Source organism: Mauremys mutica, chromosome 2, assembly GCF_020497125.1.
Source record: "Mauremys mutica isolate MM-2020 ecotype Southern chromosome 2, ASM2049712v1, whole genome shotgun sequence".
Classification (NCBI taxonomy): domain Eukaryota; kingdom Metazoa; phylum Chordata; order Testudines; family Geoemydidae; genus Mauremys; species Mauremys mutica.
Genome location: NC_059073.1, coordinates 294489734 through 294516216, shown reverse-complemented (window position 1 = coordinate 294516216; position 26483 = coordinate 294489734). Strand labels below are relative to the sequence as shown.

The following is a 26483-nucleotide window of genomic DNA, read 5'->3' as shown; positions in this document are numbered from 1 at the left end:
ATTAATGGGACTTTTGAGTTGCTGGACGTCTTCCTTTGCTCATGAGTTACTTTTATGAATCCCATTTGTGGTGTTTCCCCAACAAGTAATGCTGCATTGTTTCCCTCCTTTATTAAAGGGCTTTTGCTACACTCAGACTCTGTTCTTGTGAGAGGGGAAGTGTTGCCTCTTAGAGGCACCCGGGGGGTGGTGTGTAATTGTCCCAGGTTACTGGGTGGAGGCTCAAGCCGGTTGCATTGTTATTGAAAAGGAACCCCTAGGTGCACAGAGGGTTACACATAAACACACCCAAGTCTCTCCCCTCCCAGCTAGCTGTCAGGGAAGCATTCATTCAGACCCTGCTTACATCTCTATTGCCCAGCCAATTGAGCCCAGCACTGGGGCCCTTGCAGGGGAGAACATGGAGAGAGATCAGTGTATTCTCCTCTGCGTCCCCATTTCACCCCGGCGTTCCTCCTCCCCCTGCGGCTGCTCACTCTCTGGGAGCACGTTGCAGGCAGTAGCTGGGGTTGGTGGGTTTGATGGCATCTGTCTTGTGTTTCAGTGGCTGGGTGGCACCATCATCCCCTCTCTGGCTGCTGCTCGCTCCCCTCCATCTGTCCCGTGCCAGGAGAGGTGGGTACAGCTGGGTCATTGCCTGCCACACGCCCTGTGCTGAGGAGGGACCTGCAGAAGGGCCATGGGAGCCAGGGAGCCCCAGGTGAGCTGTTAGCTTGATGCCATCAGAGCTGCAGTGCTAGGGGCTGCTGTTAGCCGCTCTCCCTGGTAACACCCGTCCCCATCCCCAAACCCCGCAGCACAGCCTGGCCAGGCAGAGCAGTGAACACGCCCCTTGGCCAGGCACTGAGTGGGGGCTCCAGCCCCACTGAGATCAGGGGACAGGCCTGGTTTTTATGGGTCTATCCAGTCTCCTGCAAGCATATGCAGGTTCAGGAATTTTTCCCCAGTTCAGACTGTCAGTGACCTTGGGCATTTTCACCATCCTCTGCAGCGTGTGGGTGCAGGTCACTTGCCTGCATTATCTGGGTATATCTCACCTCATCATTTCCTTGCCGTGGCAGGGCCTCGGGCACTGGTGCACCTTGGCCCCTCCTATTCTCTGCCTGTGGCACGTAACAGTCTAGTCCCCTGAGGCTGCAATGCCTTGGGCTCAGCATGCAGGTGCTGGCGGGTGAGGGTGGCCTGTGGTATGCAGGAGGTCAGACTGAATGATCTAGGAGTCCCTGCTGGCTTTAAACACTTTGACTCTGTGATGGGATTTCTGGGCCGGGTCACCAGAGCAACCGGCAGGAGCTGGCTTGAGAAGAGACTCCATGACATACTGATGTGTCCCTGGGGACCATCAAATGACAGGGGCAGGGAACCACGAGGGCAAATCCTGGTGGGCTGCGTCCTTTCCCAGGCCAAACTGCCATTGTGTCAACATCCCATCCCTGAGAACGAGCTGAGCCCCGGCTCTGACATGAGCCCATAGCAGGCAGGGGCGGCTCTACGAATTCCGCCGCCCCAAGCAGGGCGGCGCGCTGCGCCGCTCGCGCGGCCGGGCGCTGGTCCCGTGCCTCCATGGGATCTCCCGCAGACGTGCCGTTGGTCCCGCGCCTACGGTGGAGCTTCCGCAGTCATGCCTGCGGGAGGTCCACACGAGCCGCAGCTCCGTTGGACCTCCCGCAGGCATGACTGCGGAAGGTCCTCCAGACCCGCCTGCCGCCCTGCCGGCAAAAGGCCGCCTCAAGCACGCGCTTGGCGCGCTGGGGTCTGGAGCCGGCCCTGGTAGCAGGGCAGTGTTTTCCCTCCAGGTCTGGAGAGCCATGGAATTTCCTCCTGCCCCTCTGACCTTCTCTGGCTCTGATTGGCCCGTAGCTCCCAGCCGGGAGTGTGTTTTTCCTCTCTCCCATGGTACCGATCTCCCTCTGGGGTTTGCATTATTGTTGTTACAGAACATTGTGTACTCTGATCGCAGCTCTGGGGTCTTGTCTGGCTTCCCCCGTTGCCCCCGCTAGGAAATTCACAGCTACAGCGCAGACTGGTGGTGTTCACGCTGGCACGTCCTTGTTAAGTCCTTCCCTCCCGATGTTTCTGTGATGCTGTGAACCAAGGAGACTGGTTCACAGCATCACAGAAACATCGGGAGGGAAGGGTCCTCGAGGGGTCATCAGTCCTGCCCCTGCGCTGAGGCAGGGCCAAGGTAACCTGGTCCTAGACCATCCCTGTCGGGGGTTTGTCCAACCTGTTCTTACACACCTCCAGTGACGGGAGATGCTCTGGGGTTCACCCAGCCCAGTGAGGGTTGTGTCACCCCTGCCCTGTAACCCTGGGTGCGTCCATGCTGCTCACAGCCCAGTGCCCTCTCCCTGGCGTAGGCCAGCCCAGTTACTCCTCGCAGGGCAACACAAACAGTTCTTCCAGCTCCAAGTCTCGTCCCCCCAGAACTGTCCAGTCCCCGTCCCTGGACGTCCCAGCAGTTATCAAGTTGGCTGTGTCAGAGAGCCAGTGGCCACACAGCCTGCGAGTGAGCTGAGGGGGGGGTTACCCGGTAGCTTAGCATGCAGCGCACAGAGGGTTTTGCAATGAAACGAGGGCACGTGTATTAACGAACAGACCCGTGAGCGATTTCAGGTAAGAGTGAAAGAGAGAGGAAAGGCTACAGTAAAACAAACCAGACACGCTCTCTAGTGGCTAAACTGCATTCTAGCAAGGTACAATCTTTGCCCCAGGAGGCTCACAGAGGTGTGAGCTGCTCCATTCCTATTGATGGATGTTCCCATCCCCTCCTGTATCGGTGCTGGAGTGCCTGCCCCATGCATCGAGCATGCCTGTTCTCAGCTTCCCTCTCCCATCTCACGGCTCTGTGCCATGGGGATACATCAGCCATGGTCCATCATGCCGTCTGGTGCCGGGCAGGAACTCAGCGAGTCTCTCCCAGCGGAGAAGTGATTCATCAGCACTGGGGCACTGGTGCGGGGCTCTCTGGTGTCATTTTCAGTTTGGTAGCCATCAGCCCAGCACCGCACCATACCCCAGACAGCACTGCCCAGGAAAGGGTGCCAGGGTAGGATTAGGGGGTGGGGCTGCTGAATGACTTTGGGGTACACTTGTGGGGTGTTGAACTTCCTCAGTATTGCACACGCAACTCCACTTTTTATTTTCAGCCTAAATCCGGTTAAAAGAGTTGAACGATCAAAACTTTCACTGAATGAAAAGTTCAGCATTTTTGATCAAAATGAAAAATAACAGTCATCAGCTATGTTAAGGGCTGCTACAAAGAGCAGAGTGATCAATTTTTCTCTTTCTACACTAAAGGTAGGAGAAGAAGCAAAGGGCGTAATCTCCAGCAGTGGAGATTTAGGTTCGATATTAGGAAAAACTTTCTGACTATAAGGGTAGTTAAACTCTGGAACAGGCTTCCAAGGGAGGTTGTGAAATACTAATCACTGGAGAACAGGTTGGATAAACATCTGTTGGGGCTGGTTTTACACACACACACACACACACACACACACACACACACACACACACACACACACCCCAAATATCTGTGTTATTCTGTTACTATGCTCATTTGTAAGTAATTTTATTTTGATTTTTAACTTGTATGGTCCCAGTCACTGGAGTACCGTGCAGAGCAACCAGTTACCTCTACCTCCTCTCCTCCACATTCCCCCCGCCCGCCTCTTCCACCTCTGCATCCCCTGCGCACACTCCCCAAATCCCCTCTCCCTTCTGTGCTTCGCTTTCTTCTGCATCCATCCCCAGCACCAGTGCGAGCCCCCACCTGGAAATCTGGGAAACTACAGACCCCACCCTGAGTGCCCTGGCTGGCCAATGCTTCCCCGTTTGCAGCTACGGAGTCTGGGAGTTAAAGAGAATATGACTGGGGAGGGGAATGAGGTGGGGGAGAACAGAAACTTGGGAAAACCAGCAATTAATGAATTTATAATATTAGGTAAGATGCCAACCCCCTGGGGCACCTCAACAATAGTTCCAGCCTCCGGTCTCCTCTGGCAATTGTGAGCAGCTGGTGCATCCTGGCCCCTCCCCCAGTTCCCCCACTCAGGGCTTGTTGTCCTGCCGTGGGGAAGCCCCAGGGCTCTGGCAGGTCCCTGTTGCCTGGGCAGCTCCAGGGGCTTTACCCCCAGACCCAGCTGGGGTAGTTTCAGCTTTAATGACTGGGTAGAGGGGCCTGCACTGGAGTCCCTTGGGGAGGCGGCTGCTCTGTGCAGCTTCCGCCCAAGCTATCTCTGCACCAGGGCGTGTGTTCGCGCCACCCCTGTGCTGTCTGGCACCTCAACGTCACCACCTCCGTTCTGCACTGTCCACTGTTTGTCAGCCTCAGCTCAGCTCTGCTGAGAGGAACCAGGAGGATACAGGGCCTTTAACAGAGTCCTCACCGCCACGCAGCCCTGCCAGCAGAAGATAAGAGCCTCTTTCTGAAACCAAGACCTACCACATCTACTGCTTCCCTGCAGCCGCTCGGCCAGTAACGCTGTCACCGAAGGAAAGTCGGCTGGTCAGGCACGATTTGTTCTGACAAATCCCTGCTGGCTATTCCGTGTAACCCTGTTAGCCTCCAGGTGCTCACAAGCTGATTGGTTAATCATTTGTTCCAGTATCTTTCCAGATATTGAAGTTCGGCTGCCTGGTCTATAATCCCCCGGGGCCAATTTGTTCCCCTTTTAAGGAGAGATCCCATGGTTGTTCTCCAGTTCTCTGGGATCTCACCCATCCTCCATGAGTTGTCAAAGATAATCGCTAATGGTTCCATGACGGCTTCAGCTAGTTCCTGAAATACCCTGGGGTGAATTTCATCAGGCCCTGCTGACTTGAATACATCTAATTGATCTAAATAGTCTTTCACCTGTTCTTTCCCTGTTTTGGTTTCCATTCCTTCCCCCTTGCTGTTAATATTAATTGTCTTAAGTATCTGGCTACAATTTACCTTTTTTAGTGAGACAGAAACAAAAGAGGCATTAAACACCTCTGTGTTCTTGGTGGCATCCATTACTAGCTCTCCCTCCCCACTAAGCAGTGGGTCTAAACTCTCCTTTCTCTTTCTCTTGCCGCAAATGTATGTATAGAGCCGCTTCGAGTTCCTTTCATCTCCCCTGCTAGTGTAACTCGCATTTTGTGCCTTTGCTTTTCTGGTTTGGGTCCTACGTGCTTGCACTGTTCTTTTGTTCTCCTCCTTCGCAATTTGTCCATGTTTCCACTTTTCGCAGGAGGCCTTTCGGATTTTCAGCTCATTAAAGAGCTAATTAAATTCCTCTCTTTATGCAAAGAATAGGTGCTGCACAGACAGCGACATTGCAAATCACCCCCCTCGGCACCAGATAACAGCATGCCACAGCCCTGACTACCGAGCCACCGTCAGAGCAGAGGCCCCCCATGGCACAGCCAGCCCTAGAGCCAGCTGGCATGGTGGGTCTGTGATACGGCACCAGGAGCTGAGACCAAATCTCGCACCGTGTATGGGGCTGTGGGGCCACCAGAATGGTGGTGCTGAGTGCGAGGGTGCTCAGCTAGCCCATGCAGCTCGAGGAGGAGCATTGCATGCTGGGAGCTGTGGTCTCCACAGCATGTATCTGTAAATTAAAGCTGCTATGTGACCCCCCCTGCCCCGCCCATTGACTTATGCACCATGGGGCTCTCTGGCCCCCTCTCCTCAGCAGACGACACCAGGAGTAAATGAGCTGGAGAAAAGGAGCCGGCGAAGCCCTGGGTGGAGTCGTGTGGCTCTGGTTCAAGGCCCAGCCCCGCCAACAGGAGCAGGTCAGGCAGAGCGAGTGATTTGTGTTTATTTGCGCTCTTAGCTCACGTTCCCCGCAGGTATAAACGGGCGCAGTTCCGCTCAGCACAGCAGAGCTGGACCCACGTACACCCCTGTGGATTCAGCCCTTTATATGGAGCTTTAATTTCATTTCTATCTATCTGCCTCTTCACAGCACCTTGGGAGGCCGGAGGGCACCACAGGACAGGCCGTTCCGGTCCCCGGGCGGCCGCGCTCCCCTTGTCTGTGCTGTTACAGGGAACGAGGCAGGGGCGGGTGGGGTTGTGGGTTTGCAGGATGCAGAGAAAGGGGCCTTGGATCCATCCCAGCCCTACAGCAGGAGAAGCAGGGGGTGTTTGTACTGGCTGGAGGGGGAAGGGGGGGTTGGGATCCAGATTGATCTCAGGGGCGTGGAGGGGAGGGGTGGCTACCAGACTCCAGCCTGGGCTGCTGCCTAGCTACACACGGGAGGTGAGGCCTGGAAGGAGTCTGCCTCAGGTGGGTGCACTAGCTAATCTCCGCTTGATCCTCCCTCCGCCGCCTCTCTCAAGGGGGGCGTCTGGCTCCGCAGTGTGATGCCAGAATAGCAGCCAGCACAGTACAGTCTGTCTCTTGCTCTCTGCTTGGCTTGGCGCTTCGCCACCGGGGGCCTTTCGTCTTCTCTCCTGGTCCTGGGGCTCAGGATCCCCTCAGCAGAGCGCCCCTCCTGCACGAGACAGAGAGGGGTCACCTACAGCGCCCTCGCCGCCCGCTGCTCCTTGCTGCCATAGGACAGGGTGGGGACAGGGTGCTGACAATCAGCCGATGGCTGAGGAACCAGGCACTCCTGACTGCTAATCTTGGCTCCATCATGGACTCACCATGTGCCCGGTAAGCTCTCCGTGCCTCAGTTTCCCCATCTGTCTAAGGGCGATAGTACTGACCCACCTCCTGCAGGGGGGGCTGGGAGGATTCAGTCGTTACTGTCCCTAGTGTGCTCCAAGCCCAGACAGCGCTAGCGAAGGAGCAGTACAGCCCCAGCAGCTCTTCCCTTCACCCTGACTGAGCCGGGCAGGACGGAGCCGACGCCTCCTTGCCAGCCGGGACTCGGTCGCTGTCTCTCTGCAGCAGGCGGCTTGGTGATAGGTGCCAGGGAGAGCAGAGCAATCTGTGCTCTGCAGCGCGTTCCCCAGGGCATCTCCCCGCATGTCCCAGCCGGAGGTGGGGGCTGTGACGGGACTTTCCGACCCTCTGTGGACAGTGGCAGCAGCAGATACCGTCCCCCGCTTCGCTCTGCCCTCCCCCCGCTGTCCTGCATTCTCTGACCAACTGCGGCAGGTTAGTTGTGTTTGAAGGAAGGGGAACAGAGCGTTCCTGGCTCTGAGTCCTGCCCTCCCTGGGGCCCCTGGGTTGCCTCGTGCTGTTCCCCCCTGAGGCTTCTCTCACCTGGCCGGTGGCTACAGATCCGTGGCAGCTGGGACAGGGGAGCTTGGGGCCGGGGAGCTTGTCTTTGACTTCCTTAGGAGGGCTCTGCAGGAGGAGAGGAGAGGGTTAGGGCGAATCACTGGGAGGCCGGGGCTTACAGGGCAGCATGGGGCGAGGCCGGGGGGATGCATGCAAGCGGTTAGCGCGCTGCTGCCTCTGCAGCAATGGTGAGCCACCATCCCTGGGCTGCACTGGTCCAGCACGCGAGGGCCTGGGCAGATTTGCTGGGGATCCAAGGCTCTGTCCAGGCTGCTGCTGGGGAGACAGACTCGCACTAGCTCCTCTCAGGCAAGTGCGCTAAAAATAGCCACGTGGCCGTGGCAGCGAGGGTGGCAGCTCAGGCCCGGGGGGTGGGTGGGCTTGGACACGGGGGACTAGCCCGAGCCACCACCCGCACCCCACCGTCCACACTGCTATTCTTAGCATGTTACGTGGAGCAGAGCCAGCGTGAGTCTGCCTGCCTGGGGGCCACGTTCCCAGCTCCAGCGTAGACAGACCCCTTGAGGGAGGCTTCCCCCTGCTGTCACAGCCGTGGGGGGGTCTCAGCACCGTGCTCACCTCCCCACCAGCTCCTACGGCTTCCCTTTCTCCAGGAGGGGGCTGGTTTGCTCCGTGGCTGTGGCGCATGGAGCTCTCCCCAGGCCCGTTCTTTCTGCACCAGCATTTCCCTCATTCACTCCCCTCCCATCTCCTGGAGCATGTGCCCTGGCTGTATCCTGGCCGACGCGGTCTCCCAAGAGCAACCAGAACGTTGAGCCCCAGTGATTACGGAACAGGCTTTTGTTGCCTCTTAGTTAGTCCGGAGCTCATGGCTTCCACCCTCTTCCCTTCTTACTGTACCCAGCCTATGATGGACCCAGAGCCGGGTCTCCAAGTGGGCTTCCTTGTGGGTCTGTCTCGCTGTGGTTTCTGGCCTTCCCTCTTAACTCTCTCTTGCTGGTGGTTGTCCTGCAGGAGAGAGCTGCGCATCATGGACATGCTGCAAGGCAGGAGTTGTGTGCGGGGGGGGGGGGTGAATGTCACCGCCTGCTGGCTGGGCACAGCCTACAGAGAGGATAAAGCTCCTACTACTGCTGACAGCCATTGGAGATCTCCTTTAGCGCAGATGGGCACGGGGAGAGCGGGAGAGAAGAGTGAAGAAACAGCAGCTGGCGAGAGGAAAAATAAGAAATCGGACAGGCTTACACTGCCCCTCCCCCCTCGGCAGCACTTTGAGGGCTTCCAGGGTGTCCAAACCCACGACTGGCACCTCGGGAACTGAGCCCCAGGCTCGTTTTTATACGAGCGTGAATTGAAACTGTCAGGTCACAACCTGCCGCCAACAGAGCCGGGGATCGGGGGTGAAGGAGAAGAGACTGTGAACTCTGAGCAGATTCTGAGAGAGGAAAAGTTAGGAATAAACATCTGTTCCAAACAGAAAAGTGTTTGCAGCCTTTCCCCCAGTGCCTATGTGAGCAGGGTCTGAATGAGCTGGGGGAGCAGCCTGTGTGCGCATAGACACGCCCACCCTGCCTCGGTGTGCAGCGTGATGGAGCGGCTTTCCCAGAGTGATCCCTGGGGGCTGGCACTGGGTTACAGAACACGCGGAGTGTAACCTTTTATCAGTGATGGGCCTGAATATTTGGATGCTAATATCTAAACTGTATCATTAAATTGATTAACTCACATTTGGGATAGTGCTGATTATGTATTTTATGTATCTTATGACTTTTAACCCAGACTTTGTATTTCTGTATAATTCAAGCATTGTGCCCAGGTGTACAGACACCCTTTCCTTAGCCCCGGGTACTAGATCATTTTCACATTAGCCTGAATGCAGGGCTAATGAAACATGGTTTCCTTATTGTACGAGTAACGGGCAGCAGAACAGCACTTAGCCTGCCTGCCTGAGGGGTTCCCTTAAACTGAACCTCATTTGCTCAGCGGAGGGTAGAGATGCCAAATCCTACCTACTATCTGACCTTCTCCTCTCTTCTGTTCGAAGCCAGAGCTGTTAGACTCCACTGAGAGTTCTTGTTTTGTCCAATGATGGCTAGAGCTAAAACCACCCATAACCAGGTGCTGAGCCTTAGACCTGGTGTGGGACAGTGTTGTCCTCAAAGACCCTGCCCAGCCTGCACTAGCAGAGACGTTTCCTGCTACCATAAGAACATAAGAACGGCCGTACTGGGTCAGACCAAAGGTCCATCCAGCCTAGTATCCTGTCTGCCAACCGTGGCCAATGCCAGGTGCCCCAGAGGGAGGTAATGGTCAAGTGATCCCTCTACTGCCATCCATCCCCATCCTCTGACGAACAGAGGCTAGGGACACCATTCCTTACCCAGCCTGGCTAATAGCCATTAATGGACATAACCTCCATGAATTTATCCAGTTCCCTTTTAAACGCTGTTATAGTCCTAGCCTTCACAATCTCCTCAGGCAAGGAGTTCCACAAGTTGACTGTGCGCTGCGTGAAGAAGAACTTCCTTGTATTTGTTTTAAACCTGCTGCCCATTAATTTCATTTGGTGACCCCTAGTTCTTATATTATGGGAACAAGTAAATAACTTTTCCTTATCTACTTTCTCCACATCACTCATGATTTTATAGCCCTCTATCATATCCCCCCTTAGTCTCCTCTTTTCCAAGGTGAAAAGTCCTAGCCTCTTTAATCTTTCCTCATATGGGACCCATTCCAAACCCCTAATCATTTTAGTTCCCTTTTCTGAACCTTTTCTAGTGCCAGTATATCTTTTTTGAGATGAGGCGACCACATCTGTACGCAGTATTCGAGATGTGGGCGTACCATGGATTTATATAAGGGCAATAAGATATTCTCAGTCTTATTCTCTATCCCCTTTTTAATGATTCCTAACATCCTGTTTGCTTTTTTGACCGCCTCTGCACACTGCGTGGACATCTTCAGAGAACTATCCACGATAACTCCAAGATCTTTTTCCTGACTTCTTGTAGCTAAATTAGCCCCCATCATGTTGTATGTATAGTTGGGGTTATTTTTTCCAATGTGCATTACTTTACATTTATCCACGTTAGATTTCATTTGCCATTTTGTTGCCCAATCACTTAGTTTTGTGAGATCTTTTTGAAGTTCTTCACAGTCTGCTTTGGTCTTAACTATCTTGAGCAGTTTAGTATCATCTGCAAACTTTGCCACCTCACTGTTTACCCCTTTCTCCAGATCATTTATGAATAAACTGAATAGGATTGAGAGCTGGGTTAAGTGGTGGGGCCTCAGGGCATGACTCTGCAGCAGAGAGACCGTGGGGCCAGAGCCATTGGCTGCAGCAGAATGAACAGTCCCGGCAGCGGGCAGTGCCGGGCAGAGAGAACAATGGTGACTGAGCTAGTTGCAGCCGCAGTGCAGCGGCTCAGGCATGGCTTGATGTCTCGTCCCCGCCCCGGGGTGTGAGGTGAACTCACGTGCTGGCACCGCTGCTGACCAAGCACAGTAACTGCGGGTGGGGTGCGGCGGAGGGAGAGGGGAGCGATGTGTTAAATGAACATTTGTTGTCAGACTTTCACAGCGCAAGGAGATAAACTGAGGCAAAGGGCACTGCCCAACCTACTCTGGGGTGGGTGTTTACTCGGGGTCACGTGCTTTCGGATTGTGGTCATGGTGTTTCCCCAAATTAATGCCGGGTTCCTTTCCCCTTTTATTAAAGGTTTTCTTTGCTAGCCACAGACTCAGTGCTTGCGAGGGGGGACGAGAGGGTTAAATTTTCCCAGGTTACTGGGTGGGGGCTTGAGGCGATTCTGGTTTGTTTTGTTAAGAGGAACCCCAAGATACTGAACCCAGCCCTTGTTACTGCCGGCTCCACCTGGCAGAAGGGTTACACTTGCGTTTCTCTTTCCACTGGGGACTACTTTGGGTAGTGGAAGTACACACACCAAACAACCACGTCTCCACAGAATTTCTTCAAATGCCTGAGCTGTGCCCTGAGAGCAGCGGGCACCGTCAGGGTGTGCATTACTTGGCTGCTGGGCCACTTATCAGGTGGCCTTTCCAGTTCGTATGTCATCACCGCCTGACCCTTCGCTCTCACTTAGCCAAGAGACGCCTATTTAACCCCTTTTGTCTCTCCTCCGGATGCCCCAGGCTCAGGGACACTAACCCACCGCAGTCAGTGCCTTTCCCACCCCGGCACTGCTGCTTGTAAGCGGCAGAGACAGAGTACGAGAGGTGAAAAAACTTCATCATCATCACGTTCCTCTGGCCTGACCAAGCGTCTGTCCCTGGAGCCTGCTCCTGCGATCTCAGGGGTCAGGGTAGCAGATGCTGTTAGGACTGGGTTTGCTTTTGGAGCTGCCTTTCCTTGGGTCTGGTACAGCACCGCTCGCCTCGTTGGCACGTAACAGCTAGCACCAGAGTCTGGTCCCCTCACTCTCACTGACCAAAAACTCTCACCACCAACGGCTCCAGTGGCCCCGTAGGGCCACGCCTGGAACAAGGTGCTACCCTACCGAACCCAGCCCATAATGAACAGTGATAGTCTGCGGGGCTCAGACACCAACCGTAGTGTTCCCAGCGCTCATGCTGTAGCCTAGCTGCTCGGATATGCAAATCTCTGCCTCTCGATTGGCTCACAAGAGACAAGGACTACCTTTTCTTGGACCTCTAACTCCGCCCACATTTCTCAGCTAGCCTGACAATGTTTATTGGGGTGGGGTGGGGGGGATGATTTGGGTCTCATAGTCCTGAGTGCCTGCACATACCCACATACCTGTGTGGGAGACATTAAGGACAATGTAACTGTTTACAAGGACTCCATGATTCAGCAAACAGCAAGACTTGTGCCTGGAGGTAATTATTAACACCGACTTCATGCTGGTCAATATTTACCGTAGGTCTCAGGTCAATAATGTTGATGTTCACCTGGGAAGCCAGTGGGCCGGCTTCAGAGCTTCGGGTCATGGGGCGGGGGGGGAGGGTTTGCACTAACTTTTTTTTTTAATTAAATGCCCTGCGCTACAAAGCTGTAAAGCTGCAAAGGAGTAAATCCAGAGTAACTCCACTTAATCCAGTGGTTACTCGAAATTTACCCTGGGGTAACGAAAGTCACTCATGCTAATGGAGTTACTCCAGATTGACACTGGTATAACTGGGATTATAGTCTGTCCCCTATGAGTTTACTATCTATCGAAATGAAGACTCGCTGGGCTATCTTCCCCTCTGCGGCCCTGCAGCCCTGCCCCAGAGGGAGCTGGGGTTTATTTGTTTAGTTAACTAGCTCTTTACTTATTCCCTTCTTTAGAAGGGAAGAAAGCAGGTTCTTGCAGCTCCATCCGGGGAACCCACTGCACCTAGAACTGGGCCTGAAGCCAGTGGGATCCGAAAGAAGCAGCATTTCTTAGCAGGGCGCCTAAAGGAGACTGTCCACCTAGGTCGTGCTTACGTGCCCCAAATCAGCCCTCCAGCCCCTGGTCCATCTGTCTCGCTGGCAGAGGGGCCCACAGGGCAGCTTGTGCTCTCACTAGGGACAGCAGGGTTGGCCAATCGGAAGCCCCCTGGTAAAATGCAGCCTATGGCCAATGGAGGCGATGGGTCCCAGCATGCAGTGCTCCAGCGCGATCTGGGTGGGCGCAGCTTAGCTCCACCGGCTGCGTCCTGCAGCTCCTGGGGACTTCCCAGCCCTCAGTCTGAGCGACCCCGGCTGGTCTCTGCCTCTTACCTTGGGGGACACTAGAGGGCTGTAGCAGCCCGAGCAGGGCAGCCTGGGTCGCTTGGGTTTTAGTGTGCGCGGCTCAGTTCCTTCAGCCGCCCTCCTGCCTCGCCCGTGTGGTGCAGGCCCCTGCGCAAGGAGAGAGCTGGCATTGGGCTCTGCTGCCAGCGAGCAGCACGGACGGGGCACATCTCGCCCCTGCGCAAGGAGAGAGCTGGCATTGGGCCTCATTCGCACTGGGCCAAGCTCTGCTGCCAGCAAGCACCAGGGCCAGGGCACATCTCGCCCCTGGGCTGGCCTGGGCACACCGAGCTCTCCCGGCCAGCTCCCTAATGCCAGTGATGGGCACGGTGCTGGGAGCAGAGCAGCGGGGAGCCGTGGGGCGGGAGTGCTGCGGGACAGGCTAAGGGCTGGAACACGGGTCATGGCTAAGGGTGGCCCCGGGGCAGCACTTGGGCCGGCCGAAGGTCAGGCCAGCGGTTCAGATGGAGAGGGCTGGCACGGCTGGGGCGGGATGGTCGGCAGCTCAGGGCAGGCAGGGCTCAGGGCTCCTCTGGTGGAGGGGAGGGCTCTGGGGCTCCTCCAGCCACAGAGAGGGTGCAGGTGGAAGGGGTGGGGCCAGCGGGTTAGCCTCCCCGAAAAGGGGGGTTCACCCGCCCATGTAATGCACTAAAGAAAACCCGCAGCGGGCAGGGGCACAGGGACCTTGCAAGCCCTGGTTAGTGCAGATGCAGAGGCACTGGCTGGTGATCAGCAATGGAGCCTCTGGCATCCAAGGGCGTGTCTGCACAGCAGCTAAACACCCGCGGCTGGCCCGGGCCTGCCGACTCGGGCGTGTAGGACTCGGGCCGCGGGGCTGTGTCACTGCTGTGTAGACGTCTGGGCAGGTCCCCGAGCTTGGGCTGCAGCCTGAGCCCAGATGTCTGCACAGCAATGAAACAGCCCAAGCCCCGCGAGCCCAAGTCAGCTGGCACGGGCCAACCGCAGGTGTTTCTTCGCTGTGTAGACATACCCTAAGCTGAGCCCTCGGCAGTGTGCTGTGCCCTTCCTTCCGGGCCTCCCTTTCCCCTCAGTAACGCCCGTCCCCTCTCCCTGAGCATGGGCGCTGGCTGCCCCAGCCTCCCAAGGACACACCAGCTCCCCCTGGGCCCTAGCGCTTAGGCCGTGGAGTTTCATTGCGTGTTAACCGGGCCGTGGGTAAATCACAATTCTTTTACAAAATGCATGACAGCGTCAACGGCAAAATATTGAATTCCCCCAAGTTTGCACACAATGAATTTCACAACTAAATTCAGAGAGACAAGGTGGGGGAGGTGATACCTTTTCCTGGAATTGCTGTCGGTGAGAGAGACGAGCTTTCCACCTGAAACAGAGCTCTTAGCGCTTGTCTCTTGTTTACACAGAGCTTGTGCAACAGAAGTTGGTCCAAAAGAGATACTACTTCACTCACCTTGTCTCGCGAATACCCTGGGTCCAGCCCGGCTACAACAACGCTGCAAACCACAACTGAACTAAGCCAGTTTCAAGGTTGGTCAGTTTTGAGTAGCCTTACTAGTAAAACTAATTCCGACCGTGAAACTGACTAGCTAAGGGAATTGTTTGTAGTAAGGACTCTGTTGCAGACATTTTCTTTAAAAAAAAATATTGGAAAGATCACGGTTTGGGGGCACAGCTCGATTTCTGGGCCCTCCGTGACATGGTGATTTGCACAGGGCCCAGCTCATTAGTTAACATGAAAGTGACAGCTGCCACCTCCTCTCCTCTTACTGTACCTGGAGGCTGATGTTGGCAGGGGAAGAAAGAGCAGTCATATAGCCGTAGTTGTAAAGTGAGTGCCCTGGAGAATTCGATCTGGGTCCAGGTCGCAGCTGCGGATATCTCTCAACTTCCCTCCTGGTTCTCACTTCTGAATCCTGGACCTGCAGAAGGACAATGTTAACGCCACACTGCAGTGTGATCTCCGGGTAATGGGGGGTCCATGGGCCAGCATGGGTCTGAGCGGGGGGAGCTCTGCTTCGGGCAGCAGGCCCCCTGCTGAGTTCATTTCAGGCTGCAGAACTGTCCCGCGGGCAGGAACTCAGTTGGTAACATGGAGCCCTGGCCCCATCGTGGGACGGCTAAGGGCTGAGTTTGCCATTAAATCTCCACTGGTGCCTGAATGGGGCTTTCCCTTCCCTGTGCTGACACTGCAGTGCACCAGGAGCTGAGAGCAGTGATGGAGACACCTCTCCCCTGTGCTCTGGGAGCTCCCCTGGGACCTCAACATCAGCTCCCAGCTTCCCAGTGTCCTGCAATGGTCCTTTCCATGGTGCGCTGGGTGCACTCGGGCGGCCAGGTGAGCTTTACTCCTGCTGACGCTGCCAGTGGTGCAGAGAGCAAACAGGAGGAGGTTGGGCTGCTGTCGAACAGGTGGCCAGCAGACCAAGGCAGCAGGCTAATTCACTCGCCTGTTAAGTTAGTTTCAGAGGTCACGGAAATGATATTGTCTTCACTTATCTGTAACCTGTCGAATGCTGTCAGGTCACATTAGGTTTGACCCGAGATCAAAGGCTGTATTAGCATTTAGATGAGCATGTACTTGGAGTGTAAACTTCCTGAAAAACCAGTGACTGTTACCTCTTATCTGTTTTTATTATAACGTGACAATTGCCTTATGTATATCACTAACCAAATGACTCCTCAAAGAAATCTTTTGAATGCTGATGAAGGGTTTAAGGACTTTAACAAGCAAATGCTAATGTCAAAGCAAGTGGTCACTGATGCTGCGATCTGAAGTCCTGGACTCCATCTGTGTTCTTCATCAAAGGAAGCACCCACGTGGGTGAAACGCCAGCGTGTCTTCTGTGAGCCGGATCTACAAATACTGACTCAAGGGCATGATCCAGCATCTCTGGACTAATGGATTCTGATAGGGGGAGTCCTGAGCGATTGGACAGAGGTCCCCAAAAAACAATTTGGGAAACCCTGAGAGACGTAAGGTGAACTAGCAGAAATCTCTGCTATCATTTGGACTTACAAACTCTGACTCAGCTGTTATGTATTTTACCTGCTTCAACCTCTCAGTAACTCTCGTTCCTAAGACGTATTTAATTTATTAGACAAATTAGTTCTTTGGTGTGAGATCCTGAGCATCCACTGACCTGGGGTGAGTGACTGGCCTTTGGGGTCGGGGCGGGAGTGCCCTGATGCACGGTGATTTCTGGTTTACGTGACCTTTGTCACTAAGTCCAGTTTGTCTGGGTGGTAAGGTTGGCTGGAGAGCATAAAGGGCCTGTCTGTGGCTCCATGGGAAGATTAACAGAGTGCTCCAGGAGCCCGTGTCTGTTACTGGCTAGGTGACATCTAATTATAGAACACACCACCAGTTTGGGGGGTCTGCCCTGGCTTCTGCCAGTCTGCCCTGAGACTGGCAGTCACAGCCGTGAGCCCCTCCGGACAGCGTGACGGAAGTGACAGGGCCAGGGTCTGTGGAAGGACAGGACGGGGGCTGTCATGCACTACAGGAACATCACAGCGGGCAGGGGAACTAGGAGCTTGCAAAGCCTGGTGGAGCTGGAGCTCGCTGGTGATCAGCTGCTGAGCCTCCTGGCACCTGCCTCTGCAACCTGGCCTGGCCTCGGTCGGGCTGTGCCACTAGCTAGAGTCCATTTCCCTGCCGCACGCCACGAAATATCAGAATCGTGCTTGGTTTGCTCCGGGGTGATGGAGCTGTGCCCTGTGCCCTTCCTGCCGAGCCACCGTTTCCCCCACCCCTGTCCCGGAGCGTGGGCTGGACCGCTGGGGTTCATCGCCCCTTGGCTAATCTGGGGCTCATAGGATCCAGATTCTCCCGCACCAGGTGGCCGGTTTTCAACCGGAACGTCTGGTTGCAAAGGGAAACTGGCAGCATCCAGCCAGCACAGCTGAGCAGACACTCAAGGTCTGGTTACCTGCAGTAACCGGCTGCTCCCACAGGAAGGGCAGCAGCTGCTTCTCGAGCCTGGAGGAGCGGCTCTGGTACCAGCCTCTTCCCGCCCCGCCCGCCTGAGGGAGAGAACTGGGGGCTCCGGGAACGGGCTCCACAGTAGGTACCGACACTGTCCGGGGGCAGGAGGGTAACCTGCCTGCTCCCATCCCGCTGTGCCCTGACCCCCACTCCAGGGACCGACCCACCCACCCCACTGTGCCCCGATTCCCCCAGCCCCTCATTGCGGGGACCCCTCCGCCCTGCTGTGCCCCGATTCCCCCAGCCCCTCACTGCGGGGACCGACCCACCCACCCCACTGTGCCCCGATTCCCCCAGCCCCTCACTCTGGGGACTGACCCCTGCCATGCCCCAATTGGGCAGGTTCCGCGTCAGCTCCTCCCAACCCAGCTCTGCAGGCAGCAGGTGAGTCCGGGGGGAGCAACCGGCAGGGATGGAGAGTGAGCGATGGGGGGGGAGGACATGTGAGGCAGGGGGCATGGCCTCAGGGGAAGAAGCGGGGCAGGGGTGTTCGGATTTCAGGGATCAGAAAGTTGGCAACCTACCTCCGGCTTGGCAGGCCTTAGGAGACTCAGGGAGCCTGGTCTCCAGGTAGGTCTGCGTCCGGGTTGCTGCTGCTTCTCCACTTGTCTCCTGGCTCTCGCTGGTTCACCCAGCTGCAGAGAGAGGATGAGAGCTGAGCGCCGGCTCAGGGCTCGGCGCAGCGTGCGCTGCCTCAGCACCAGCGCCAGGGCCTGCCCCGGGCAGGGCAGGGCTGGGCCGGGCGGCTGGGGGCTGCGGCCCGTGGAGGGCAGAGAGGTCCCTGTGCAGTTGTAGGCCAGTGAAGCTGGGCGAGCTAAGCTGGAAACATGCAGGTCAGTCCCCTTGGGGGGCAGCTGGGCTCTCTGCAGCCTGACGGGGAAGGCCCCTCCCCGTGCCCCTGCTGGGAATGGGCAGGGCTGGATTAACTCAGGGGCTTTAGGGGCTGCAGCCGAGGGCCGAGGGCTAAGGGGGCCCCACAAAAATAAATCCATAATTATCTACAATTCAGTGGTCACCAACCCACCGATCCTGGAGCCTCTGCCAGTCGAGCGCAATCTCCGGGCTGCTAAAAGTCCAGCGGCGCAGCAGGGCTCAGGCTCAGGCTGCCTGCATGCCGTGGCCCCACGCCTGGAAGCGGCCGATGCTGGGGCGTCTCCGCGGCCCCTGGCGGAGGGGGAGGCTCTGCGTGCTGCCCCAGCTCCCGGCACCAAGAACCGGCCAATGGGAGCTCCAGGGGCGGCGCCTGCAGGCACGGGCAGCGCGCGGAGACACGCTGTTCCCCTCCCACTGGGGCGCGCAGAGACGTGCCAGAAGCCAGCCACTTCCGGGAGCGACATGGGGCCATGGCCTGCAGTCAGCCTGCCTGAGTCCTGCTGCGCCGCCGGCCAGGAGCTGCCGATGGTAAGCGCCTCCTGGCCGGAGCCTGCACCTCTCACCTGCTCCTGCACCCCTGCCCCAGGTCAGAACCCCCTCCTGCACCCCAACTGCCTCCAAGACCCTGCACCCCCTCCTCCACCCCAACCCATCTCTCTGGTGACTCCTTTGTTCCCAGCTCACCTTTCTCAGAGGAGAATAGCAGCCAGGACAGGGTTCGGAAAGGGGTGGCCTGCGTTTCTTGTCCTCCCTCCTGACTCGCAGCCGATCCTGGGGGTGGAGAGAATTCGGCACTTAGGGCCACGTCTCGTGGCCAGAGTCTGTGTTTCGCGCCGGCTCACTGCCCAGTCTCAGGGCAGGCGCAGAGCAGGATCAGCTCCGTGGGGCAGGGCGGGGGTGCGCTCGCTGGGTCGCTGGGCGCCCGAGGCTGGCACTGGCACAGCAGGGAGGTGGCAGAGCACAGGGTAACAGAGGGGAGAAATGCAGAGCACGGCGTCCGTCCCCGGCACCAAGGCAGGGTTATTCTCCACCGTCCCTGGCGCCTGTCTGAGTGATGGCAGCCCGCCTGGGCTGCCCCATGGCCCACACGCCACCTGCCATCTTCCTGTGCTGCATACTGAGCTCTGCCCCCGCGCGGCTCCTAGGCCAGGCCTGGCCAGGGTGTCCTCAGAAGGCAGCATTATGGCGTCTCCCACACGGCCTGCCTGGGCGCACGGGCGAGGAGGCCCCTTCCCAGCACTGCCCGGTGACGCTCTCCCCTCTGCTCTGTACACTAGGGGGCCTGTTGATCGTGGCCAGGTGACGTGTCCGTGTCACTAGCTTTGGGGATTTTAATTTTATTTTCAATTGTTGAGTTTGGGTTTCTGCTTTTCGGAAGAAATCCTCCCCAGCAGGGATAAGGACCAGAGAAGGGGAGTGGAGTTCTCGGCCCTCTGGCCACCCACCCGGACCAGGAGATTTGTAGCGGGAAGTCTGGGGAGGAGACCCTGCTCCAGCTCCCTGCTCGGGGACAGGAGGTCTGTCTACCCACACCGCGGTGCTCGCCGGCTGCCGCACACCGAGATGGCAGGATAGCGGTGGTTGGCTCCGTGGTTATGGAGCCTGGAGCTCTCTCGCTCCCCTTCCTTCTGAGCCCCCATTTCTCCTCCGTAGCACCCTTCCCCTCTGCCTGGGCACGGGCTGGGGTGCTGGGCATGTGACATCGCCTCTCTCTTCGCTCACGCCTTGCAGCCTCACCTCGTCCTTGCTTAGAGAAGTCAGGACGCCTGGTCTCCAGGTATGTTCAGGCCTGGGTCTGCGTCCGGGTTGCTGCTGTTTCTCCACTTGTCTCCTGGCTCTCGCTGGTTTACCTGGCTGCAGAGAGAGGGTGAGAGCTGAGAGCTGGCTCAGGGCTCGGCACAGTGTGCGCTGCCTCAGCGCCAGGGCCTGCGGCTGGGGGCTGCGGCCCGTGGAGGGCAGAGAGGTCCCTGAGCAGTTATAGGACAGTGAAGCTGGGTGAGCTAAGCTGGAAACATGCAGCTCAGTCCCCTCGGGGGGCAGCTGGGCTCTCTGCAGCCTGTCGGGGAAGGCCTCTCCCCGTGCCCCTGCTGACACTGGCTGGGACGGGGCGGGCAGATCGAAGCACCCTGCAGAGTGGTTAGTGCGCGGCAGCAGGGCCATGCAGCCGGTCGGAGTGCGGCAGGCTAGTGCGCTGTGAATTCACACCCCGGCCTGCCACACGCTGGCTCGCCGTGTGGACAAGCTCTGAGTCAAGGGGCAGATGCGGCTTCCCCTGGTGATGCAGCCGCGCTGGGGTTGTGACAATCTATCGCGCTGTCTCCCTGAGCCCTGCCCTGGCTTCTGTCCCTCGGCGCTCTGCATGCAGCGGGGGCACCCATGGGAGAGCCCCCCGTGACAGTCAGGACAGGCGAGCACAGAGAGAAGGACAAGGAGTGACACCCTAGAGAACCCTGCAGAAGGAGGGGAGCCCGCAGCACCCTACAGGGAAATAGAGGGGATGGGGACGAGCAGCACACATGGGAATGGGGGATTACAGTAAGGCCTTTCCACCTTAACTCTGACCTCGGGAGGCTGAACTGTGCGGCCCCCTTGTTCTTCATGTAAATTGTGTTTTGTATGGAAACACTGTCAGTACAACAACAATCGCAGCCCGCAAACACCCAGCGTCTGCTGGGCCCTTCCTAGGGATAGTCTGGGAAGGGCTGGCTGGAGGACAGGGCTGGGCAGTGGACACTGGCCATCGCTGGCTGATTCTTCTGTCTTGCTCCCCAGGTTCAGGCAGATTCCCCGGCTCAGACTCCTGCTCTGGCGGGGGAGGGGGCAGGATGCCGTCTGGGCCGTTCCCAGGTTGACCCCTGTGTTTTAGTCCCCGATTGTTAATCTGCAGCTGTGGCTTCCCCTGCCCTGCTCCCCCCCCCCCCCCCCCCGGCTCAGCTGCTGTCTCTGCTAACCCATCTCTGGTGCAGAACTTCTCGGGCCCCCATCTCTCTGGTGACTCCCTCGTTCCCAGCTCACCTTGCTCAGAGGAGAATAGCAGCCAGGACAGGGTTGGGAAGGTGGTGGCCTGGGTTTCTTGTCCTCCCTCCTGACTCGCAGCCGATCCTGGGGGTGGAGAGAATTCGGCACTTAGGGCCACGTCTCGTGGCCAGAGTCTGTGTTTCGCGCCGGCTCACTGCCCAGTCTCAGGGCAGGCGCAGAGCAGGATCAGCTCCGTGGGGCAGGGCGGGGGTGCGCTCGCTGGGTGGCTGGGCGCCCGAGGCTGGCACTGGCACAGCAGGGAGGTGGCAGAGCACAGGGTAACAGGGGGAGAAATGCAGAGCACGTCGTCCGTCCCCAGCACCAAGGCAGGGTTATTCTCCACCGTCCCCGGCACCAAGGCAGGGTTAGTCTCTGCCGTGTTTTGTCCAGCCTCCCTCAGGGGCCGAGCGCACCGTCTGCCAGCCCTCACCGCTCGGAGACCTTCCTCCAGCTCCGCCGCCATCTACCTTTGCCCACTTTCCTCTTTACACCAGGCTGGGACCCTTGGCCCACTCCATGGTTCCTGTCCCTGCCTGACGTTCTCCCCTCGAAGTGGCCACACGCCGTTAGCCCCCTGTGATGTCACCGCGACAAGCTAGCGCCGTATGACACTTAACTCTCCCTCTGGCTGGGGGTGGGGGGAGGGCTCCGTGGCCTCCCGGGGGCCCCTCTAGCCCTACAGTTCTATGGGTCTGTGACACTTCAGTCATTTTCATCGTTCCCATAACCCTGTCCCCGCAGCCCCTCCAGCGCTTCTCTGGCTTTCCGCTGAATTCCCCCCAATTTGGTGACGGCCTGAGGGACCCAGAACTGGGCTCAGTGCCCCTGGGGCACTCTCACCCGCGCTGTACTGACATCGCCTCGTCGCTGTCTGACACAACGCATCGGTGGGCGCAGCTCCGAGCCCACATCCTCTCTCGTGACCACGTGACAAGGCAGCCCCATAGCCCAGCTGCTCGGCGCTAGTCTCCCCCCACGTCTCTTTGGCCATGGCTGTTTCTCTGGTCTTTCCCGCTATGTTTTGGGTTGTTACACCCCCCATGTCTTCACTTCCACTTTTCCCGGCTGAATTCCATCATGTTATTTCTGGCTCTGGTTTCGAATCTCTCTCAGCAACTTTCTGTCATTTCTCTCTCCTCGTTAGTGTTTGTGACTCCTTCCAGTCTAGTGTCCCATGGAGCTGCTGTGAACAGACTGGTCACACACCTCTCCAGGGCACCCCGCTGGCTCTTCAGTCAGACCGGACCTAACCCCGAACCCTGCAATGCCCACTGGACGCCTCTCCAGCCCTGTGTCGTTACCCTCGATGTATGGGCCTGCCCAGCTGATTTTCTGTCTACCAAATGCGTTTATAAAGCTCTGAGAGGTTCATTCGGTGCATTCCCTTCGCTCACCAGCCATGAGTTTGACCTAGCGCAGCAATCCTCAGCCTACGCTGCTATGACGTCTTCAGAAACCCTTCTGGCTCCGCTGCCCCCTAGACACCTGCTGCAATGGGTTTGCAAGGTCTGGGCTGTGTCCCAGCCATTAAACCGTCCCCAGCAGTCCCCCTGCTTCGTGTGCCAGACCCCCCAGGGTCACGCTTTCCCACCAGGGCAAGGCCACGCTGCCTCAGCACCTCCTGGAGGGGCCTTCAGGCTCCAGCAGCTCCTGTTTATCCCCGCGGCTCTCCACGGCCTGCAGAGCCCTGAGCGAGGCTGTCCCTCGGCGGGGAGCAGTGCGCCCCTCTTCCCCGCAGGGAGCCGGGGAGAGGTAACTCACTCTAGGAGTTAACCTGGGTCATTGAGGCTTCCACTGTCCCTGAAGGGGTTTCCATTCCCCTCAGCTGAGTCCAGGCCAGCCAGCCCTAGAGGCCCTGGGTCTCAGACCCCAACCCTGATCTCCCATGGCCCAGGGAGAGCAGGAACTCCTTCCCCCCAGGACGCGACTATGCCACGCGGCTAGTCCAGAGTCACACCGATAGTTCATAAAAACGTTACAGCAGAGTCCCACTCTGAGCCCCCTGCCTCGCTTTCCTCTCATTGGCCCTGCAGTGTGGAGACCCAGGCAGCAGCCGAGGCCGGATGTGCATTTGCAGAGACGGGGGGTCACTGGCCAGCTGGCGTGTGGGCCCCAGCCTGGACTAGCAGGGGGGCTGCAGGGGAGGGCTGAGGTATGTGGGTAAAACCTGGGAGTGCAAAAAGACGCTCGGGGCGCGGGAAAGGGGCTCCCTCAATCTCATTCCCCCCTCCCCCTCCCACCGCTATCCACCTTCGCCAAGTGCCTGATGAAATGTTTGCCCATTGCACAAGCCCTGACCTGAGCAAGGGGAAACCCCACAGTCACACAAACATGTTTCAGCCCCTGCCCAGCTCGGCCAAGGGGGGTGGGGAGGGGAAGGGGGCTGTCAGCCAGGCAGCGGGTGAAGCACGGGGCTAACCCTTAATCGGGATGGTCTGTTCCACAGGTGCTGTCAGCTCCATCCCTCCCCCTGGCACCCCAGCCCTGCTCCATCCCTCAAGGGCCTGACTCGGTGGGACAGGCCCAGCCAGGGACCAGTCTGCCCCACTGCCGTGCCCAATGTCTGGTCCCTCCCCATCGGCCGCAGTGTCACTGCCTGCTCCGACAACCAGCGGCCCTGCGGGCGGTCTGCCACCACCCGTCTGCATTAGACACGCCACAGCAGCACAGCTGTAGACAGCGACGGGAGGGGTCCTTCCATCACTGCTCTGAGAGGCGGGAGCTGGGTCAGTGCACCAATAGTGCTGCCTACCCAGGGGCTGTCCCCTTAACTCTGTCCCACAGGGCAGGACATGTTTCACCGCCCTGAGCAATACCGTTAGGTCAACCTAACCTTGTAGTGGAGACTAGCCCTAAAACCTGCTTCCAAGTCATGGGCAGTGAGTCCCTCCCCCCATAGGGCCGCCTGGAGCAATAAGGACCATGTGGGTCTCTCCTAAGGCCCGTGGGCATTACGGGGGTTATTCATTTAATCTGTGGTGCCCACGGCTGTGCCAGGCACTGCACAGACGACTCCTAAGCCACAAGCCCTGCCCCAAGGAGTGTCCCATCTATGCCAAGGGCTCCCAGACGAAGCCAGATCTGTACAGCTCTCCCACCTTCAGTGGAGCTGGGCTGGTTTACACGGCGGAGGATTTGGCCCGTCCTCTCATGGCCATCCCTTGTCAGCCGTGCGCTTTCTCAGCTGGCCTAGGCAGCAGCCTGTGACCCACACAGAGCTGTCCTCCATCAACCGGCCAGGGACCTGCAACCACTGCCCGAGAACCACTGAGCCGGAGGCGGGGACAGTGGCCAAGTGAGGGTGTAACAGGGCGAGGAGGGGCAGGGGGCAGGTCCGGGGGTACTCGGGTGATGCAGACAGGGCTCCTGCTGGGTCCCATGTTGCTCTTACAGTGCAGAGGGGGCATGTGCCCTCCTTGTAAGGGCTGCTCGTGGGAGTGACTCCAGCGAGGAGAAGGGCTTCGCGGCCAGGCTGCGGGAGGACACTGGAAGGCCAGGGTGGGGGGTGAAGGAAGGCTCTGGAGGACAGTGGCACTGGCTGATGGGACAGGACGGGGCAATTCCAGCCGAGACGAGGCCAGAGACACAGGCAGGGCTGGGTGGGGAGTGCCCAGAAAGCAGGACAAGCAGTTTGAGCTGCAGGGCGATGCGGGGAGCAGGGAAGAGACTCTTGGCCAGGGGCGGGGGGGGGAAGCCGCAGGGGAGTGAGGCTTTGGCAGCCACGTTCTGGGGGAGCAGGAGGGGGCAGGGGCAGTGTCTGAACGTCTCCAAGAGGAGGTGCCTTATTCTTTTCTTTTGTATCTTAGGCAGTTGAGTTTCTCCAACCAAAGGCCTCCCAATGTCACCCTCTTCGTCCCTGCTTCTCCTCCCCAAGCTGACATCAGCTGCCCCAGCATTTTGCAGTGTGCTTCCTCGCCATCCCAGATCCCAGCTCGCCCTTGGGGGCGCGGGGGCAGGAAAGCGATGGACACAACCAACAGAGCCCAGGGGATGTTGTCTGCAGTGCTGGGGTGGCCGTGTGGGTCCCAGGCTCCGAGACAGACAAGGTGGGGGAGGGAATAGCTTTTACTGGGCCAGCTTCTGCTGGTGAGGGAGAAGCTTTCGAGCCTCCCAGAGCAGTTCTGCAGATCCGCACCCAGAGCTCGGAGCGGCTCAAAAGCTTCTCTCACCGACAGAAGCTGGTCCAATAAGAGACGTCACCTCTCCCAGCCTGTCTCTCTGAAACCCTACAGTAGAGAAGCAAATCACACAGTTAGTGACCAGGAAGGAGAAAGACACACACGCACGCACGACAGCACCAGACACACACACACACACGCACGACAGCACCAAACACACACACACACACACACTGCCAGTGGAATTATGGTGGGAGGTGACAGACGGCTTGATTTCCTTCCTGTGATTCCAGTATTGCCCGTTGCCACAGGCAGGACACGGGAGCAGCTGGATTAATTGTCTGAGCTGGTCCAGCAAGCCCTGTGTTCCTGGGGGGGGGCGTAAAGTCCTTTGGTTCAGGAAGGCCCCAGTGCGGGTGAGAAGCTAGCGCCTGCGGGCTCTGGCCTGGGAGCACGGCTGCCCCTCACTGGCTCCACGATCCAGGCCGTGTCTCACCACACACCCGCACCCAGAACCTCCACTTCTTTTGAATAATATTGAACCCAAATCCTCTGCGGGTCGATGGGTGGGGTCCCTGGTCCCCCCCTCCCACTGTCCCCCCGTCTCATTGCTCAGGCCTGCCCCTCCCCCACAGTACAAACCTCTTTCTCTCCTACCACATCTTCCACCTCCGTCGAGTCCCCCAGGTCGGCCCCGGCCACCGCCACAAGGGTGAGCGCAGCCGCTAAACCCGCCAGCAGCCAGAGCCTCATCCTGCACCGGGCTTGGTCCACCTGCAGGTGCGGCTTCTCCGACAGCCTGGCAGACTGTCCTGCTGGAGGGCGATGCAATGTCGCAACCCCCGCATGGACCTTGACTGTTGGATCCCAGCTCCCCGGCAACCTGCCTAACAGCTTGGGCTCCTGCCTGGCCTTACACGTTTACCCTCCTGCTCCTGATAGGCCGCTGACTCACCCAGCCGGCTCCCCGATAAGGGAGAGCCAGACCTGTGAGCGAGCAGGGCAGAGCCGACTGAACTGCCTGTTCCGGGAGAGATGGAAACAGAGTCAGCAGCTCCCCGGGCAGGGTGCACGCAGGGAGCTGGCGAGGTGGGGAATGGGGCAGCCCTTCACTTCAGCAGGAGCTGTCCGGAGCAGAGCTCCGGTAAATATTCCAAACCCACGGGGCCAAAGCCCTGAGACCCCCCTCCCCCCACAGGTGAATCCCGGAGCCCCAGCCCCACCACCCCACCACAAGGCAGAAGCCCAGAGTTCCCCCCCGCAAGCCCAGCAGCCGAAGCCTGGAGCCCCCCAGCCCCGCTGGGCCCTGGGATTTTTATAGTACCGGTGGGAGGGGGCTCTGGGAAATACTCTGTGACAGTGGGCCTCAAACTTTTTTTTCGCAGGCCACTTGAAAATTGCTGAAGGTCTCAGCAGACCACGTAACGATCTTTCCAAATGTTGTTTGTGCCATTAGCTAACTGTTGTAAAGCGCTTTGGATAAAAGTGCTATATTAAAAAAAATAACGTTTTTTTGTTCTACAAATAAAAGCCCACAACTCATATTTTAATATCAGTAGTTTTACCTTTCTAATGTGATGGATGTGCCCTCTCTTCCCTGCC

At 57.9% G+C, this 26483-nt stretch overlaps 1 protein-coding gene across 4 annotated transcripts; it reads right to left on the bottom strand.

Annotated features, from left to right (window-relative positions):
- Positions 1 to 5776: 5776 nt before the first annotated feature.
- LOC123364559 (translation initiation factor IF-2-like) lies at positions 5777 to 25897 on the bottom strand. 4 transcript variants are annotated; one of them, XM_045006778.1, is made up of 10 exons: positions 25524 to 25888; positions 20761 to 20847; positions 19483 to 19599; positions 18430 to 18516; positions 17397 to 17507; positions 14660 to 14806; positions 12897 to 13016; positions 8069 to 8176; positions 7190 to 7273; positions 5777 to 6470 (listed from the first exon to the last, which is right to left on the bottom strand). In XM_045006778.1, exons 1-10 carry the CDS (start codon positions 25632 to 25634, stop codon positions 6276 to 6278), a joined length of 1167 nt encoding a protein of 388 aa, XP_044862713.1. In that variant the 5' UTR covers positions 25635 to 25888; the 3' UTR covers positions 5777 to 6275. The 4 variants fall into 4 exon arrangements, with proteins under 4 accessions (XP_044862713.1, XP_044862716.1, XP_044862715.1 ...); XM_045006781.1 differs by lacking the exon at positions 12897 to 13016 and having other exon boundaries at positions 25524 to 25897; XM_045006780.1 differs by lacking the exon at positions 17397 to 17507 and having other exon boundaries at positions 25524 to 25892.
- Positions 25898 to 26483: the final 586 nt, after the last annotated feature.

Excerpts from the sequence above, each read along its gene's own strand:
- LOC123364559 (XM_045006778.1), bottom strand. The coding sequence starts at position 25,634 with ATGAGGCTCTGGCTGCTGGCGGGTTTAGCGGCTGCGCTCACCCTTGTG. Across the intron at positions 19,600-20,760 it reads GCTATTCTCCTCTGAGCAAG|CCAGGTAAACCAGCGAGAGC; the intron begins GTGAGCTGGGAA and ends CTCTCTCTGCAG. Across the intron at positions 17,508-18,429 it reads GCTATTCTCCTCTGAGAAAG|CTGGGTGAACCAGCGAGAGC; the intron begins GTGAGCTGGGAA and ends CTCTCTCTGCAG.